This window comes from Acomys minous (assembly GCF_964271855.1).
Source record: "Acomys minous genome assembly, chromosome: 16".
Lineage (NCBI taxonomy): Eukaryota > Metazoa > Chordata > Mammalia > Rodentia > Muridae > Acomys > Acomys minous.
In genome coordinates this window covers 80,199,797-80,216,792 of record NC_140498.1, presented here as the reverse complement: position 1 = coordinate 80,216,792, position 16,996 = coordinate 80,199,797, and the positions used below count along the sequence as shown (strand labels likewise).

Below are 16,996 nucleotides of genomic sequence, written 5' to 3'. Positions count from 1 at the left end.
ACACCTACCCACACACTGCGACACTCTTCCACATTCACCCCATCCTTCATTCTTCACTAAGCCTGTTTTAACTTCCCGTACCCCATACACTATCCCTCAATGCTCACGCACGCTTGCACGCCCGATACTCTCACACATACACTTACACACACTTTCTCACCCCACACACCTTCTTACCCCACACACTTACACTCTCACCACTACACTCACACACACTCTCACCCTCACAACTTCCCCCATGCTTACACACATAGTCTCTTACATCTCACACTTTCACCCCTACACCCCTACAGCCCCAGGCCTGTCCGGCCACCTTTTGATAGGAAAATCCAGGAAAGCACTCAGCATTTCCCTAACAGACTAGTGTTAGGACCCAGGAAAGGCCAGAGTGGGACGGATATAAATAGAGGAGAACAAAGTTTGAGGCCCGCTGACATCACTCTGGCTCTCCACCCAAAGCCACGGCCTGGACTCTGGGCCAACGAGGTGTGGCGGAGCTCAGCTGCAGAGGGAGGCGGCACAGACATCACCAAGCTCCACGCTACGGGGCTGAGCTCTGAGCTCTGACTTGAGACTTGAGACAGGAAGCAAGTGCCCACCAGGCCCAGGCCCAGGCCCAGGAGGACACAGACTCCTGAGCTTGCAGGCACCCGGAGGCCCTGGCCTGCCCAGCCACAACCAGAGGCTTGGGAACCCTGGTGGAGCCAAGGAGGAGTTCCTCCCCAACTCAGCGCTGTAGCCTTCGGGTCCCTGAAGACTCCAGATTGGAAGAGAGAATCACCCCAACTGCTTTCAGGGACTATACACCACAGACTTTAGGGGACAGACTTTGTGGCCAGAAACCCGTGAGGAAGATGCCTCTGTCCCCAGGAAGCAGGAGGTAGAGAGGTCCTCTGTAGGCTGTTGGGGGATCCCACTGCCTGGTTCTCACCATGAAGGATCTGCTGGCGCCGTCTTGCCCTTGGGTCTGGCTATTCTGGTCTTTCTGCAGTTTCCAGGTAACACCCCGGGACCGCAGGCACCTGGGATACACATCTGCGTGAGAATGACCCCACACTTACCCTTTGGTCTCTGCTTGCAGGTGTGTGGCACTCAGCCTAGAGCCCAGGAACATCCAGGTAAGGCCCCTCCCTTTCTGATGGCTGGCTGGCTCCTTTTCTCCTTGTCTTTTGGGGAGGGTGTGTGTGTGTGTGTGTGTGTGTGTGTGTGTGTGTGTGTGTGTGTGTGTGTGTACCAGAAGCTATTTGTTTTAACCCCCTGTTAGGATCCTCACTCCCTAGAACATACACTGTCCTTTGAGACAACAGCCCTGGTGTGACCAGTGCCCTAGGACTGGAGGCGAGGGAGCCAGTCTCTGTACCAGCTGCCTCTTGCTCAGGTCAGGCGTTGCGTTCTAATTAAGGAGATGCGCCCTTCAGGCAGAATGTCTTGCTCTTTCAACTTTGCGCTTGTGCCTACTTTGGGCCTCCACCATGGGAACTCTCCCTGGTCCCTCCAGCCTCATGGTACTGTGGGCTGCCTTCCTAAGTGTCCAAGATACCACGGAGCATCACCTAGCTCTTGTGCTGGGCATGCTCAGTGTGTGTCAGGGGGGCGGCGGCTCACCGTTGGGACATTTGTCTTTGGCCATTGCGACTCTGTTTTTTAGAAGCACAAGAGTGATGCTTGCTTGGAAGGACAGATCACGACCGTGTTACAGACAGGAGGGTCGCGCATCTAAAGTGGGGACGGACAGGAAGGGGCTTGGAGCCTGCTCGTGGAGAGTCCTCTGGGGCTGGGGTTCTTGCTGAAAGTTCCAGTCAAAAGGACAAGAATTGTGGCCCATTTCTGGGAAAGCCTGGTGGGTCAGGGTAAAGAAGCCAGTGACTCAGAGCTCAGGAGATTGGGGTTCCCGCAGAACTGATACATTGGACCAGCCTGCCTCTAAAGGGGGGGGGTCCTGCCTCATCAGTGCTCCCACACTGACATGGCAAGCATGTTGAAGGGCAGCTGAGGGGATGTGATCTGGAGAACATACATGAAGCTGTGTTAGGGAAGGAAGCCTGCCCCTGCTGAGACGGGGGTGGGTGGGGCTGCCCAAACCAATAGACATCATCAGTTAGTCAGACCCAGAACCGTGCATACTGCCGGTCTGAGAAAAGAAAGCTTCAAGGGTCTTTTCTAGCATTTGGTCTTTGACTTAGTTTCTACCCACATCCACAGACGTCCACAGACGACGTCCACAGACGTCCACACACATCTGCACATACTTACACATGCTCACACTTGAGCTAGCGACCTGCGCTTTATAAGACTCAGGGGTGCCAGGTCAGCTTTGTGTTGTATAGACATCTCACTCCTGACCTGACGTCTGATAAAAACAAAGTCTCTCCTGGTTGGGTACCCTCCACAGAGGCCTGGCAGCCACTCAGTCGGGTGAGCTTATGTGTACCACAGAATAAGAGGGTGAAGAAGATGAAGGCTCATAGTGTCTGGGGAGCGTAGGTGCCTCTCTCATCCCTGTGTCTAGCTCAAGAGGGCTTTCTTCAGGTCCCTGTTCCATTCCTAGTAGTTTCTTTTTTCTTCTCCCTCCTGCTCCCGCCTCCCGTTTGTAGGCTTCCTTCTTGCTCTCCCCTCCTCCCCCTCTGCCTCCTCCCATAGCTTTCCTTTTCTTTTCTTTCACATTCCCTCCTTCCTTTCTCCTTTCTATTTTTCTTTCATCCTCTTCACTTGACTTCCTCACCGCCCCTCCCTTTTTTTTTTTTTGTCTTTCCTTACACTTCAGATTTCGGCTACGCTTGTTTTCTGTAATATTCAGCGCTCCCTGCAAGGCCTCCTTGGATTTTCTCCTTCTACATCCAAAGCTCAAGAAACCCCTGAGGAAAACTTTAGGAAAACCCAATCCCTGACAGGCCACCCCCCCCCCCACACACACACCCATGAGAGGCCTAGATGGGCACGGAGCTGACATGTGAACCAAGGGAGTGTCCAGACGTGGGGAGTGGGAGTCAGGGCTGGCTGTCACTTGTCAAGGAAGGGAGTGGCCTCGGGTTGCCTAAAGAAGCACATCGAACCAGCCCCTGGGTTCTCCTCCCCAGTGTCGCCTGTCCACAGCTGCCAGGCAACAGACTCCTGCCTTCTCCATGCACACCCCCCCCACTGCTGTCCCCCCCACCCCCCCTCTACGCACAGGTGTGTGAGGTGCTGATGGGGGGGCTGCTGCTAAGCTGTTTTACTGCCTCATCCTGGCTCCAATCCTGTGTCTTCTACCCAAGGCAGGGCTCAGAAAACAGGCACCAACCATCTTCCATGCCCTGCCTGGGAAAAGACAGCATTGTCATCCCAGTTGAGGTCACCTGCCTTTTCAGCTGCCTATGCTTAGCTGTCTGTACTGAGCTGGGTCACCACACAGCATCTGGACTCTTGTGTTTGTGGTGTAAGCGCGCTGGTAGTTTTAGAGATCTCAAAGTGATAAGAGGCCCTTTGGAGTGCTGACACCTTCCCTGGTTTCTCCTGTGACTGTGACCGTGGGCTGTCACCGTGGCAGAATTATAATAGCTGTGGAAGAGACCTTAGTGACTATTTAGCTCAAGGGTCCACTTGATAGGGAAACTAGGAGTGGAAAGGGGGGATACAGAGAGGAGATTGAACCCCCTACACACTTATCTGAGACCACCCTCACACCTCAGGTCCTGACTTCGCAGCCCTCTGCTCCGCAGGATGACCTAGGAAGCTCCGGGGTTGGTGGATACAGACCCATAAATGGCATTCGACAAGATTGCAGGCCACTTTGTAAAAGTTTATAAACATGGCCTTTTATAGACGATGTTTGTAATGAGGGACTGGAAACTTGAGAAAAATAGCAAGCTATGTTGTTACCTAGTTTCCTTCCAGGCCATTGGGACTGCTGAATCCAGTCCAGCCCAGGCTTCAAGGCTCTACTCAGCATGCAAAGCAGGCAGTGACGGTCATTTTTATTCCGTGTATTTACATAGCAACTTCTGCAACCACCAGGTCACACCAGCAATGTCATTCTCCATCTTTTCAGGGCCAGCCAAAACCAATATGTATTCACAATGGTTTTTTTAAAAGAAGATTTTATGTGTACGCATGTTTTGCTTATGTGTGAGTGTGCGCACGGCATGCACGCATGGATCCAGTGGAGGTCAGAAGATGGTATCAGATCCCCTGGGACTGGAGCCATAGATGGTGCTGAGCTGCCATGTAGGTGCTGGGAATCAAACCCATGTCCTTTCACAACGGATTAAAAAGGAACAATGTTCGTTGCCCATCAAATACGCGGAAATCTAGCAAGTAGAGATTTTTCTGGGGGATGCCGGTTTTATAAATATATTTTATGTGTATAATTATATTCTGTGGTCGTTCTATGTTTATGTCTAATTATATCCTGTTTAGTTGTTTTTATTCTCTGTCAGTCATTCTACCTATATAGTTATGCTTTTAATTGCTAACGTTTAAAATGGGAGGCGGCAAAAGCAAGAACCTGAATTGCACATGCACGCGAGCACACACAGAAAGGTTGTGATTTGATCCCAGCAGACACAGGACACAGAAGAGATGGACACACGCCCCTCCCCCTCCCCCGCCCTTCAAAGATCAGGCTGTTACACCGTCCTGGGTCACCAGCAAGGGAAAATAGAACAAGATGCTGGAGTCAGGAGACTTTGTAAGGGGAACAGAGACCCAGAGTACAAAGAGGCAGCTGTGAAAAACGTGGGGGACCGGTCTTGCGGACAATGGGGACAGCAGGCAACGTCCTTCAGGGAAACGGGCTTTGCGTGTCCAAGGCCAGCGGCAGATGGCAGACAGAGACCAAATTTTCCTCCCGGAGAGAGGCTTCAGTGGTGTCCTGGTAGCAGAGTCCCGGAGCGGCCCCTAAGGGAGGCCCCTGACCACTTAGGAGCCGGGTTGGGAAGGGGAAAGATCAGAGACATGGAGGATTGGAGTAGTTGCGGTGTTCATCTTCTCTCTCTCCCTCCCTCTCTCTCTCTCTCTCTCTCTCTCTCTCTCTCTCTCTCTCTCTCTCTCTCTCTCTCCCTTCCATCTCTCTCCTCAAATCGAATTGATACTGGGCTGATGATACATCGAATACACATGAAAAATGAATTCTGCAGAACTGCCTTCTAATTATGGTGTAGACTAAAATCCTTTCCCATACGCCTTCCTTTTATTCTGTTCTCTCACTCTCTCCTTACTTCCATCTACCTGTCTGTCTATCTGCTCTCTCTCTCTCTCTCTCTCTCTCTCTCTCTCATCTTTGTTCCTTTCTTTCTCCTCTCCCTTCTCTTCTTTCTGCCTTCTCCACCCTATTATTTTCAGTCCTTGAAGTCCTGTTACTTCCTGACTTACTTACCCGCCCTCCCCAGGGGAGTCCGAGGTAGCCATGTGACTAACTGCGATGGACTTGTCACCTTTGTGATTTGGAAACAGCTCTAGATTGTCCCTGCTCTCCTCCCTCTGCCCCCTCTCCCCCCCCCCCCCAAAGAATGAGCCTGCCGTGCTCTTACGAAATGTTGAGGGCCGTGGGTTATCCCACCCTGTAGGGTGTTTAGGGACCTGTGGGCTGAGTCTAGTCCGTCTTATTAACACCACACGATTTTAATAATAATGAAAACTCCTGGCAATATTAGCATTTGGGGGGGGAATTTCAAAATCCAATTTAAAACATCTGTAGTTCTGACTTATCTTTCAAAAGTGGGACACCTGAGTCAGCACAATGGCTAACGCCTATCATAGCTGCACTGAGAGGCAAAGGCAGAGGAGGCAAGAGGATGTGGAGTCCACAGCCAGCCTGGTCCACAAAGGGAGGCCTTGCCTTAATAAAACAGAAATGAACCAGGGAGCTCGTCTCGGGAAAGGAACAATTCTCCCACTCTCAGCATTCCTTGGTCGGCTGCAGTTCTTTGTCTAGGGTTGGGGCGCTGTGAGATTGCCCCCCTTCTGTGTTGGCACATCTATCGTTGTTGCCCCTGCTCAGGTCTTGCTCATGCAGCCATATTATTAAGGAATCATGGTTGAAGCTACCCTGTCACTCGTTTCCAGGAGATGCAGTCTCACAGCAGATTCGCTGGTCCTCTGGCCCTATAGATAGTTCCCACTTTTCTCTTCTGAGATGTTTGTTCCCTTAGCCTTAAGTGTGGGAGTTGTATCGTGGATAAGCCAACCAGGACTGGGCACCCCATGATCATTGGGTTCCTGCATTTGGACTAGCTGGAGTTATCGGTAATGATCTCCATCTGCTGCAAAGAGAGAGAGAGCTACATTGTATCAAACAAACAAACAAACAAACAACAACAACAACAACAAAACCCTTGAGCCCTGGTGATTCCAGATGAACCTTCACATAGTGTGACACTTCTCCGTTCTTGGGACAGAGAAGCTGGCCGGCCAATGCCGGCTTGTACTCTCCTGCTCCGAGGCTGGGCACCGCTTGCTGTAGACTGATCTGGTTTCTGTCCTGGTTCTTGGGTCCAGCCATCTAGCTTCTTAAGTGCCTGGGATGCCATCCTTCCCGGGACTTGCCTGGCCCCACGCTCCTTCCCCTCAGAGCAGCCTTGTCCCAGACTTCCCTGTGCAGACAGATTCATATTGTAGTCAGAAGACACCGGGGACAGTGTGGGTGCTTCGTCCTGTCTCGGGGTTCATGTCAAAATTACGGTGACTGTATGTAGTTCAAGCCTCTCGTCCCATTTCCTTTGCCTGGGCTTGGTTTTTTTGGGGGGGTGGGGTGGAGGGAGGGTCGGCGGGGGGGGGTCTCCATTGCCTGGGCTTGGTTTTTTTTGAGGGGGTGGGGGAGGGAGGGAGGGTGGGGGGAGGGAGGGAGGGTGGGGAGGAGGGTCTCCATATCTTCACCGGTCTGCCTTTCTGTCCGGAACTGGCTGTAGCCTTGTTCATTAGAGATGATGGGAGGGACGCTGTGTCCAAGTGGCTTTCCATGCCGAGGTGGATTCCGAAGACCCAACAGCTGCTCTCGGTGTATTCGGAGTTCTTGCTGCTTTCGATTTTTTTTCCCCACATGATTGACTAACTAGCCTAGGAGAGTTTTTTAAAAAACTGTATAGTCTCAGTTCCTGGGGCTTAACAAATATTTAGGACTTTGGATTTTTGCCCTTTCCGAGTTCCGGCATCTCACAGCCGGAGACTGCCTGGCACTGCTTCCTGGCTGCCTGTGGGAGATAGGTCCTGGTTAATTTCCTCAGGCCCCGGCAGAGGACTTTTGTTGTTGTTGGCTTGCATTTGGGAGTTGTGTGTGGGGAAAAACCGTGAAGGTTAATTATCGCCAACTTGAGAGGATTCCGAATCATTTAGGAAGCATGCCTCTGGGTATGCCCATGGAGAATTATCTGGAAGAGGCTAGTTGAGGTAGGGAAACTCACTCCCGCAGTTTGATCTCCATGGCTGGAATAGAACACTCTGGCCAAAACCAATGCAAGGGAGGAAAGGGTTAATCTGGTCAGAGTGCATCACTGAGGGAAGTCAGTGACCAAAGGGGGTGGTGGGGGAATCAGGGAGGCTGGTTCCTGGCTTGTTCTTTCCTTCATGTTCAGCTAGCTTTAATTTATAGGTCAGTGTGCGTGGTGCTGCCCACGGTGAGCTGGGCCCTCCCACACCAATTAGCAGTTAAGATGCTACCACCCAGCAGGGTCGGTGGTGGCGCACACCTTTAATCCCAGCACTCGGGAGGCAGAGGCAGGTGGATCGCTGTGAGTTTGAGGCCAGCCTGGTCCACAAAGCGAGTCCAGGACAGTCAGGGCTACACAGAGAAGCCCTGTCTTGAAAAACAAAACAAACTAACAAACAAAAAGATGCTACCATCCCATGGCCAATCTGTTCTAGGCAGTTCATCAATTGAGGCTTTTCTCTCAGATGACGACAGACTATGCCATGATGGTAGAGCTCACTGGAACAGCTGCCCTACATCCGGGCAGCACCATCCTACGGATTGAGATCCGAGACTAACTGAAAAGGAGGGCACGAGCCGAAGGCCAGCCTTCACTTCTCGCTCCTTTCTGACTGTGGACAAAATGTGGCCGGCTGTCTCATGCTCCACCACGACAAACTGCAGCCTCAGATTGAGCCCAAAGCAACCCTTCCCAGAAATGCTTCTGTCAGGGCATTTTTATCGCAGCAGTGTGTAAAGTAATAAAGACAGAAACCGGCAAACGGAGCCAGCACTCTGAACTTCAAGAGATGCGGTGGTTGGCACCCATCATGGTGGAGTACTTTAGCTGTCATCCCTGAGTGTAATTTGAATAAGGTCCCAAGACTATGTCTGGGGCCACTGTCATTTTGAAGGTGGGACTTAACAGTGTTTTGCCAAGAAAGACAGGTCGGATATTTGGAGAACAGGAACTTCTGACAATGCAACTCATCTCTCTCTCTCTCCCCCCCCCTTCTCCCCCCCTTTCCCCTTCCTTCCTTTCCCTTCCTTCTCCTCCTCCTCTTCTTCCTCCTCCTTTTTTTTTTTTTTAGACAAGATCTCTCCACATAGCCCTGGCTGTCCTGGAACTCACTGTGTAGATCAAGCTGGCCTCGAACTCACAGAGATCCACCTAAGTGCTGGGATTAAAGGTGTGTGCCACCACGCCTAGCTATCTCACCTTGACTTTTTAAAAATCTATTTTAGTGTTGTGAGACAGATTTTTTATTTTTATTTTTATTTTTTGAGACAGGGTTTCTCTGTGTAGCCTTGACTGGTCTGGACTCTCTTTGTAGACCAGGCTGGCCTCGAACTCACAGCGATCCGCCTGCCTCTGCCTCCCAAGTGCTGGGATTAAAGGCGAGCGCCACCACTGCCCAGCGAGACAGAGTCTTTCTTTGTAGACTAAGTTGGCCTTGAACTCACTGACCTCCTGTCTTACCTTCCGTAGGGCTGGGACCAAGATCTGTACTATTACACCTTATTGTTTGTAATCAGTAGCTTTGCTTTTACATTTATTTATTGGTGTGTGCCCATGGATGCACCACAGTGCGTAAGTGCAGGTCAGAAGACAGTTTGCAGGGCCTGGTTCCCTCCTTCTGCCTTGTGAATCCAGCAAGCAAACTCAGGCTGCCAGACCTGGTGGCACACATTTATTCACCGAGCCATCTCACTGATCTGATTTATTTGTAGTTGGTTCACCAAAACACAGAGCCTGTAATATTAAAGGTCTCCTCTAGGTGTGGGCACACAGTGCGAGACCGGGTTGGATGTCCGTTGTCATAGACATTTATCACTTTTCATGGCAAAACTCCTTTCTTGGGGGCTTTTCTGTTTCTTTTGTTTTTCTGAGACAAGGTTTGGCTATGCAGCCCAGGCTGGCCTCAAACCCATGATCCTCAGGCCTCGGCTTCCTGCGAGTTAGGCTGACTCTCTGATTCATGGAATGTGGCTGCTCTTTCTAGTCAGTCTCCTGTGCAACAGAATATCAGAGCTTCCTATGCCTGTCTAGCTATGATTTGGTAGAAATCATGAATTAACTGTGTGTATGTGTGCATGTGTGTGTGTGTGTGTATGCGTGTGCATGTGTGTGTATGTGTGCGCATGTGTGTGTGTGCGCGCGTGTGCATGTGTGTGTGTGTGCGCGTGTGCATGTGTGTGTGCGTGTGTGTCTTGAAGGAGTCAATTTTCTCCTTCCACTGTGGGATTGAACTTTGATGGTCAGGCTTGCCTAGAAAGCCCTTTTACTTGCTGACCCATCTTGCCAACCTGGCACGCTGTTGTTCTGATACCAGCTAAAGAGCATTGTTAGTCTGTCGTAGAATGTCTCACTCTCCCAACCTTGCTCATGTGTCCCAGGCTTGTAAGAACTACGGTGGAGAGTCAGTCACACGTTTGTATGACCAAATGTGTGCCATTACTGCACACATCAGTAATTCTCGTACTTGGGAGGTAGACACAGGAGCATGACAGGTTTGAGGACAGCTTGGGCTAATGAGGGAGCCGACCCATTGTCAACAAACAAAACCACAAGTGTGTGTGTGTGTGTGTGTGTGTGTGTGTGTGTGTGTGTGTATGTGTGTGTTGCTGGGCATGGAGCCCAGGGATTTTTGAATGCTAGGCAAGCGTTCTACCAGCAAGCTTTAAAACGCCACCCTGTGTCGACCCATGCGTGTCACTCTCTATCACTGTTTAGGCTGCACACCAGCGTGCTTCACATACACCCTGATCATTTAGCCATCTCTCCATGGATGAGCAACCAGGCCGCTCTCTGGTTTTGGATCCTGTGGGAACATTCCATAACAAATAAAACCTTTGTATACAGGTCTTTGATCGTACATTTGAGAGCCTCTTGAGGATAAATTCCTAGGAGTGGAGTTACTTCACCAGAGAGTGCCCTTAACCTCTGCAGGGACTCAGCCAAATTGTCCTCTGGAAAGGGCCAACTGATGCTGGCTCCCTCTGAACCCCTGTCAGAGCTGACCGCCTTTACACAGCTGGCCTCTCGGATGCCATTCCAACGAGAGAAGTCTGGCTGGCTGTCCGCTGTAGTCCTTACAAACCTGCGGCCCATGAGCAAGGTTGGGGGAGCGAGAAGCTCTATAATAAAAAAGCTGATTTGCCTTTATTTTCCCTTCAGCTGTCTTACTGTGCCCGAGCTCTCTGTTGATTCCTTTTCCTTAATAGGTTTTTCCCTCTTTCTCCTTTCCTTTCTTCCTTTCTCCCTCTTTTGAATACTTCTTGATCTTTCTCCTTTCCTCTTTTCTTCCATGTTTTCTTCCTTCCTTCCTTCCTTCCTTCCTTCCTTTTTTTCTCCTTCTTTCCACCCCTCCTGCCTTCCCTCCTTTCTCTGCTGTCTTAGGATTGAACCCGGGCCCTCATGTATATTAGCTGAACCCTCCATCACCGAACCATACGCCTAGCCCACGGGAATTTTATTAACACAGTAAATGGAATACATCTTAAAAAAAGAAACCAATGTTTTCCTGCCACATACACTTTGTGAGCATTGCCTCACAGTTCGGTTCAGTTTATTTCCTGGACGGCAGTTTGTAAAACTGGCAAAATGTAAAACCCCAGAAGGCTCCTACTTATTTATCTCTTTATTTGACTCATGGTCTCATTCAGTCCAGGTTGACATAGAACTAACTCACCACGTCATGCAGGCTGGCTCTGAGCTCCTACTCCTTCCACCTCCCAAGAAGGAGGAAAGGACATGTCGGAGCTCGGGTGATGGTGATGAGAGAGCGCTGGGTGGCTCACCGATGCCTACTTCTAAATGCTGTCATCAAAGGCAGAGAGAACTCTCTAAGCCTTAACTACATTCAGGTGCAAGGCACAGGTCACCGTACCCGGCTCTCCTTTTTGGTTTGTGTGTTTGTTTGTTTGTTTGTTTTTTGAGACAGGGTTTCACTGTGTAGGTCTCGCTGGATGCCCTGGAACTTCTTCTGTAGACCAGGGTGGCCTAAAACTTACAGGGATTCTCCTGCCTCCTCCTCCAGAGTGCTGGGATTAATGGCATGCGCCACCATGCCGGATATCTCCTTATCTCCTCCTCCTCTTCCTCCTCCTCCTCCTCCTCCTCCTCCTCCTCCTCCTCCTCAGAGAAGGCTGGCCTCGAACACAGAGATCCCCGTTTCTGCCTCCCAAACTGAAAGGGAAGCTATGCACCATCCTCCGCAGCCGTTAGCTCAGGTGAACCATCTGAAGCTACCAGTGAGACTGGATCTTTTTTCCTCCAGGCTCTTAACTGACTTTGATACCTGTGGTAAATAAATCTTTTATTTAAAACACCACTTTTATCATAAGGCAAAGGCCACCCATAGCTTCTCCTCCCACTGAACACCTGCCCGTATGCATGGTCCCGGATATCTACTCACTATAACCCCATGCTTGTCCTCAGCTCCTCTCAAGACCTTTGCCATCTTCAGCTTTGCATAGTCTAGTACTTGGCCCAGTCCCCTACCCATACCCTCTCCTGGTCCTCTTATTTATTCTTAGCTATGGCTTTTCTTGTATATGTATATGCATATGTATATGTATATGTATGTATGTATTGGGGGGTATGTGTGCATGTGTGCTTGTGTGTATGCACTCTCATGGAGGACTTTGGGTGTCTTCACTGTTTTTTGAGACAGGGTCTCTTCCTGAACCTGAAGCTCACGTTCCGGCTAATTGGCTGGCCTGTGAGCTCCCAGGATTCCCTTCTGTGCCTCCCCAGCATTGAGATTACCACCCCAATCTACCAAGCATTTACTTTCACACCTGGTTTTATGTGGATCTGGGAGACAGAACTCAGGTACTCACACGTGTGTGGCAAACCGTTTGCCAACTGAACCGTTCTCCCCAGCCCTCCAGCGGGAGTTTCACGTCCCTTCTTTACAAATAAGGGAAGGCTGTGCTGCTAGCTTGCTGGTTACTGTTAGAAGACCCCGGGGGAGTGTTTGTCAAGCGCCTCTGTGGTGCCTGGCGCGACATTGAGGTTAGCATCTACCTCCTGTAAAGTCATTTTAAACCTTGTTGCATTCAGTGGTCCAATTATATTAGATGTCACCTCTAAAGCCACTCCAGGTAACATCGAAATAATGGGCATTTCTACCTCTCCCCTACACTAATGGGCAGCTCCCAGCCTTATACCAATAGACACTGGGCTTTTGTTTTCTTGAGTTAGGAGGTGTCCCTTCCTATTTGCCCTGCTATATCCAATTAAGAAACTAGCCATTGATTTCTAATTTAGAGCGGTGGTTTTTGTTTAACCAGGAGTGTGTATCGAATTTTCTTAATGCCTTTTCAGCCAGCTCTGTGGTCATCATGACAGTTTCACTCTTCTTCAATCTCCGAGTGCTCAGGTCACAGCACCCATCTCCAGTTCCTTCCTCCCTGATTGTGATGTAAAGTTTTTGGTCCTTTCTCTGCAGGGTTTGCGGTCTTGGCTTCTGCTTCTCATTACTGGCCGTTGGAAGATGTGGACGGCATCCTTGAGCTTCAGGACACAACTGGAGGTAGACAAGGGTGGTGAGAATGACTGTGGGTGTGGGGACAGCTCCCCCGCAGGGGCTGGGGCACCTGGAGAGAGGGAGAGAGTCTCTAGATGCCCCCTAGGTTGATGGAGAGGAGGGACTCACTGATGCTTACTGCCAAGTGGTTTTGGAGGTTTTGTTTTTTTTGTTTTTTGTTTTTGTTGTTGTTGATTTTTGTTTTTTTTCTCAAGACAGGGTTTCTCTGTGTAGCCCTGACTGTCCTGAACTCGCTTTGTAGACCAGGCTGGCCTTGAACTTGCAGAGAATCCCCCTGCCTCTGCCTCCTGAGTGCTGGGATTAAAGGCGTGAGACAGTACTAACTGGCTTGCAAAGTGCTTTTATGAGACCATTTATATGTATTGGTGCTAGGAGGGCAGGGTTTTCCTAAACCTTAATTAACACAGAACCTTCTGCTACAGTGTGGGTCTGGGTATGTGTTTGCAGGTAGACAGAGCCCATTTGCCACAACGAGCTGATATGAGGCAGGAGCTGTGGATCACCATGATCTGCGACACACTGTCTTGCTTTAAGGTCACAGAGCAAAGGGTCCCCTGTCTACCAACCACTCTATCCACACATGTGCTAGCATCCTTAAGATGATCTCCCTGACACCAAGGTCCACAGGAGGCATCAGGGTCTCTGTCTCAATGAACTTAGACGATGATTTTGGCGAAGCCCGTGACAGCTGTGAACATGCCCATTCCAGCAAGAACTCCTTAAAAACAAACAAACAAACAAACAAACATTGATTCAGAATGATTTTTGGAGGTCTTCCTCTTTATGTTGATACACGTGATGCTCTTAAGAATGTCAAATATGGAAACACACACACACACACACACACACACACACACACACACACACACGCTGTCATTGTTTTGTATATACAAGTTCCCATGCAGTACATTTAAAACACTGATGGTGGTCATGATGTCCACCCCGATCCCTGACGTCTGTCCTCATTGATATGACTTAAGTGTAGTGGGAAACCTTTGCAGAAGATTCTAAAAGGTCTCTCTAAAATGTTGAAGCCCGGAAGCTGGTGAGAGAGCTCAGTGAATAAAGGTGCTTGCTGCCAAGCTTCATGACTTAAGTTCGATTCCCGGGACCTACATGGTTAAAAAAAAAAAAAAAAAAAAAAGGTGAATCTTGCAGAGTATCCTCTTACCACAATATGTGACCTATGGCAGACACAAGCCCCATTCTCCAGAGGGGGGAAAAAGAGCTAGCAATATGGCTCAGTGGATAAAGGCACTTGTTAACCCTGGCAGCCAGAAAAGTTCAACCTCCAGGGCCCACATGTCAGAAGGGGAAAGACACTCTCCTCAAGTTGTCCTCTGACATCCACATGCATGCTGTGTCATACAAACTGTGTGTGTGTCCGAGCACATGCTAGCGCATACAATAGATAAATGCATATTTTAAAAAACCCAAAATATGGGGAGGCAGAGGCAGGCGGGTCGCTGTGAATTTGAGGCCAGCCTGGTCTAGAAAGCAAGTCCAGGACAGCCAAGGCTACACAGAGAGACCCTGTCTCCAAACAAACAAACAAACAAACAACCCCCCAAACCCAAAATAAATAAAAATATTTTTTCCAGGCGTGGTAGCGCACGCCTTTAATCCCAGCACTCGGGAGGCAGAGGCAGGTGTATCTCTCTGAGTTCAAGGTCAGCCTGGTCTACAAAGCGAGTCTAGGATAGCCAAGGCTACACAGAGAAATCCTGTATCGAAAAAAAAAAATTGAAAAGTTGAAAGTAAACCACTATCACCACCACAACAAAATCTCTTGATTCTAGAAGCACCAGCTGAGGGCTTGGAGTGGGTGGTGGGTGGGGCCTCTGCAAAAGGCTTGGTCTAACTTTACTCCTCCTCCTCCATACCTCATGGGGCCTCCCATATGGTTGGATGCTGGTGGCCCCTGCAGACTGTATGGCAGCCAAGAATTTTCTCCGCTCTGCTGTAGTAAGGATGACAAGTACCCTGTGCCAGCTGGTGCGTTGGCTCAGGGGAAAACAGACCATTGGCCTTTGTCAAACTCTAAATTTCTTTTCTGCAAGTCTTTATTTTGAAGTCCCGCCTCCCTAAGAGGCACCTGACCGAGTGGAAGAACATTGCTTGGGACCCCTTCCTCCCCATCTGAGCTCACCTCCTGCTACCGATGAAGTCAGCACTTTGTGGGTGTTCTGAAGTCCTGTAACCACTCAGACACATGGCGGGATCTGAGTATGCCTCCATGTCTGTCCCCACACTGCAATGTGGCGCTGGCACTGTAGCTTCCTGTTGGAGCCCCCTCTGCAGTCTGTGTTGCTGAACAGGTGTGTGTCATTCTGAGAGCAGCTCCCCAGGACGGAGAGACAGTCTGGGGGGTCTCTCAGCACCTCTCAAGGCTGGGGACAGCTGGATGGCTCTGGATGCCACTTCCTGGACGCACAGCCCTTTTATGTGTGGCCGAACCCTCTGTTGTCTCGTCCGTTGCCATCTCATGCAGATGTTTTCCACAGTGTTTCTCTCTCGTTGGCTCTTCATATCACAGCCATTGTTCCCTTTGTTTCCACCGCTTCACAAACGGCTGAGTTCAACTCTACCATCTCTCAACTTAAGCATCCGCCTCGGAGCGGGAGCCAGAAATTTTTATCTACTAGATTGTGGCCAACGGCAGCAGTGACCGGACTCAGGGGGCTATTGGAGCTGGCTATGGAGTCCGCTGAAGATGTGGGATTGTGGGAAGGGGAGGCGGGGCCGGAGGAGCCCTTCCGCTGTGTGCTGGGGTGAGAGATGTGCTGTTCCCCCCCCCCCCCGTTTGTGCCTCACGTCACTCATGTGTTGTCCTCTCTCTTGTCATTTCACCCAGCGTTGCGAACCCTCAACCTCACTGTGCCTCCCTCCCACAATGCTACCTTTGTCTTTACCAATGACTCTGCCTACTTCAACTTCTCTGCGACTGTAGGTGAGCACCGGGGCTTGGGCCAGTCACGTTTGGATCCCAGTGAAGTTAAGAGCTCGTGTGTAATCTGGTTCCGTAGGACTCTCTTGGCTGGTAAAGGAGTGGGTGGCTGGCTAGGTACAAGTGTGGTGGAAGTCAAGGGAGAGCCAGGGTGTTGGGAAAAGCCACACAGGCTTCTGGCTTTAGGAAGCCTCTCTGAGAGCCGTGCCTGGAAGGGGCGGAGGCTCTTCCACAGTGCCAAGCTCTTCTGAATCAGTCGCTTGATCTCAGAAGCAAAAACAAACAGAGCCCGGATCTTTTCTAAACATTGAAACTGTATCCCCACCCCGCCCCCTTTTGAGGACAAGGTATATATGTAGCCCGGGCTTGCCTCAAGTTTTCTATGTAGCCAAGGATGGAACCTAAAGTCCTGCTCCTCCTGCCTCCCCAGGGCTAGGATCCCAGGTGCACAACCACCATGCTTAGCAGAAATCGGATTTTTGGAACCTAGTGTTTTCTCTGTGGAGTGGTGCTAAGGCGGTGGGGTAACCCTGCCGGGTTCATGGAAACTGCGAGTTGATTTTTAAAACTCATCCCAAAACTGGTCTCGCAAATATGCCACCAGCATTTCTGCTGGGAACTCATTAGGAGCTGTTTTTAGAAGACACGCCCACCTGAGTGAGATGATTTGTGGGTTACACCCAGGGCCTGTGATTCCCTTGAGCTTGGAGCTGAAGGGACCGCAGAGGTGGAGGCGAGTATCTGATGGGTGTAAGGGAGCCTGTTCAGATGCTGTGCACCTCTCTCTGTCTTTTCTTAACCCGTCACCTGATTTCTCTCTCCACTGTGGGCTGTTTGGCTCTTCTATATGATTTTTACTAAGCAAGCAGTCTGGCTCTTGGGCCCGTGCAGTCTCATTCAATTATCTAGTGGCTAGTTATCCATTTAGTGAAGTGAGATATAGCTCTCTCATGGCAAACAATGGGATAAGCAGAACCAGAGAGTTTAAACACGGGGGCCCTTGGGAGGAGGTCCACAGGACAGGGAGTGCTGCATATAGCCAGTGATATGTGCGAGCAGAATTCCCAGATCCTGAATGCATCCTTGGCCAGTAGCCAGAAGGCCATGCACCAT

The 16,996-nt window shown here is 50.2% G+C and overlaps 1 protein-coding gene across 2 annotated transcripts in view; it reads left to right on the top strand.

Annotated features, from left to right (window-relative positions):
* Positions 1–444: 444 nt before the first annotated feature.
* The window catches only part of ADGRD1 (adhesion G protein-coupled receptor D1), a 116,699-nt gene continuing 100,147 nt past the window's right edge, over positions 445–16,996 (top strand). Inside the window, exons 1-4 of one of the 2 annotated variants that reach the window (XM_084761994.1) lie at positions 445–998; positions 1,082–1,118; positions 12,838–12,921; positions 15,791–15,886. In XM_084761994.1, coding sequence (XP_084618120.1) covers positions 933–998; positions 1,082–1,118; positions 12,838–12,921; positions 15,791–15,886 — 283 coding nt within the window. In that variant the 5' untranslated portion in view covers positions 445–932. The remainder of the gene's footprint in view (positions 999–1,081; positions 1,119–12,837; positions 12,922–15,790; positions 15,887–16,996) is intronic. The other variant, XM_084761995.1, reaches the window with a different exon arrangement.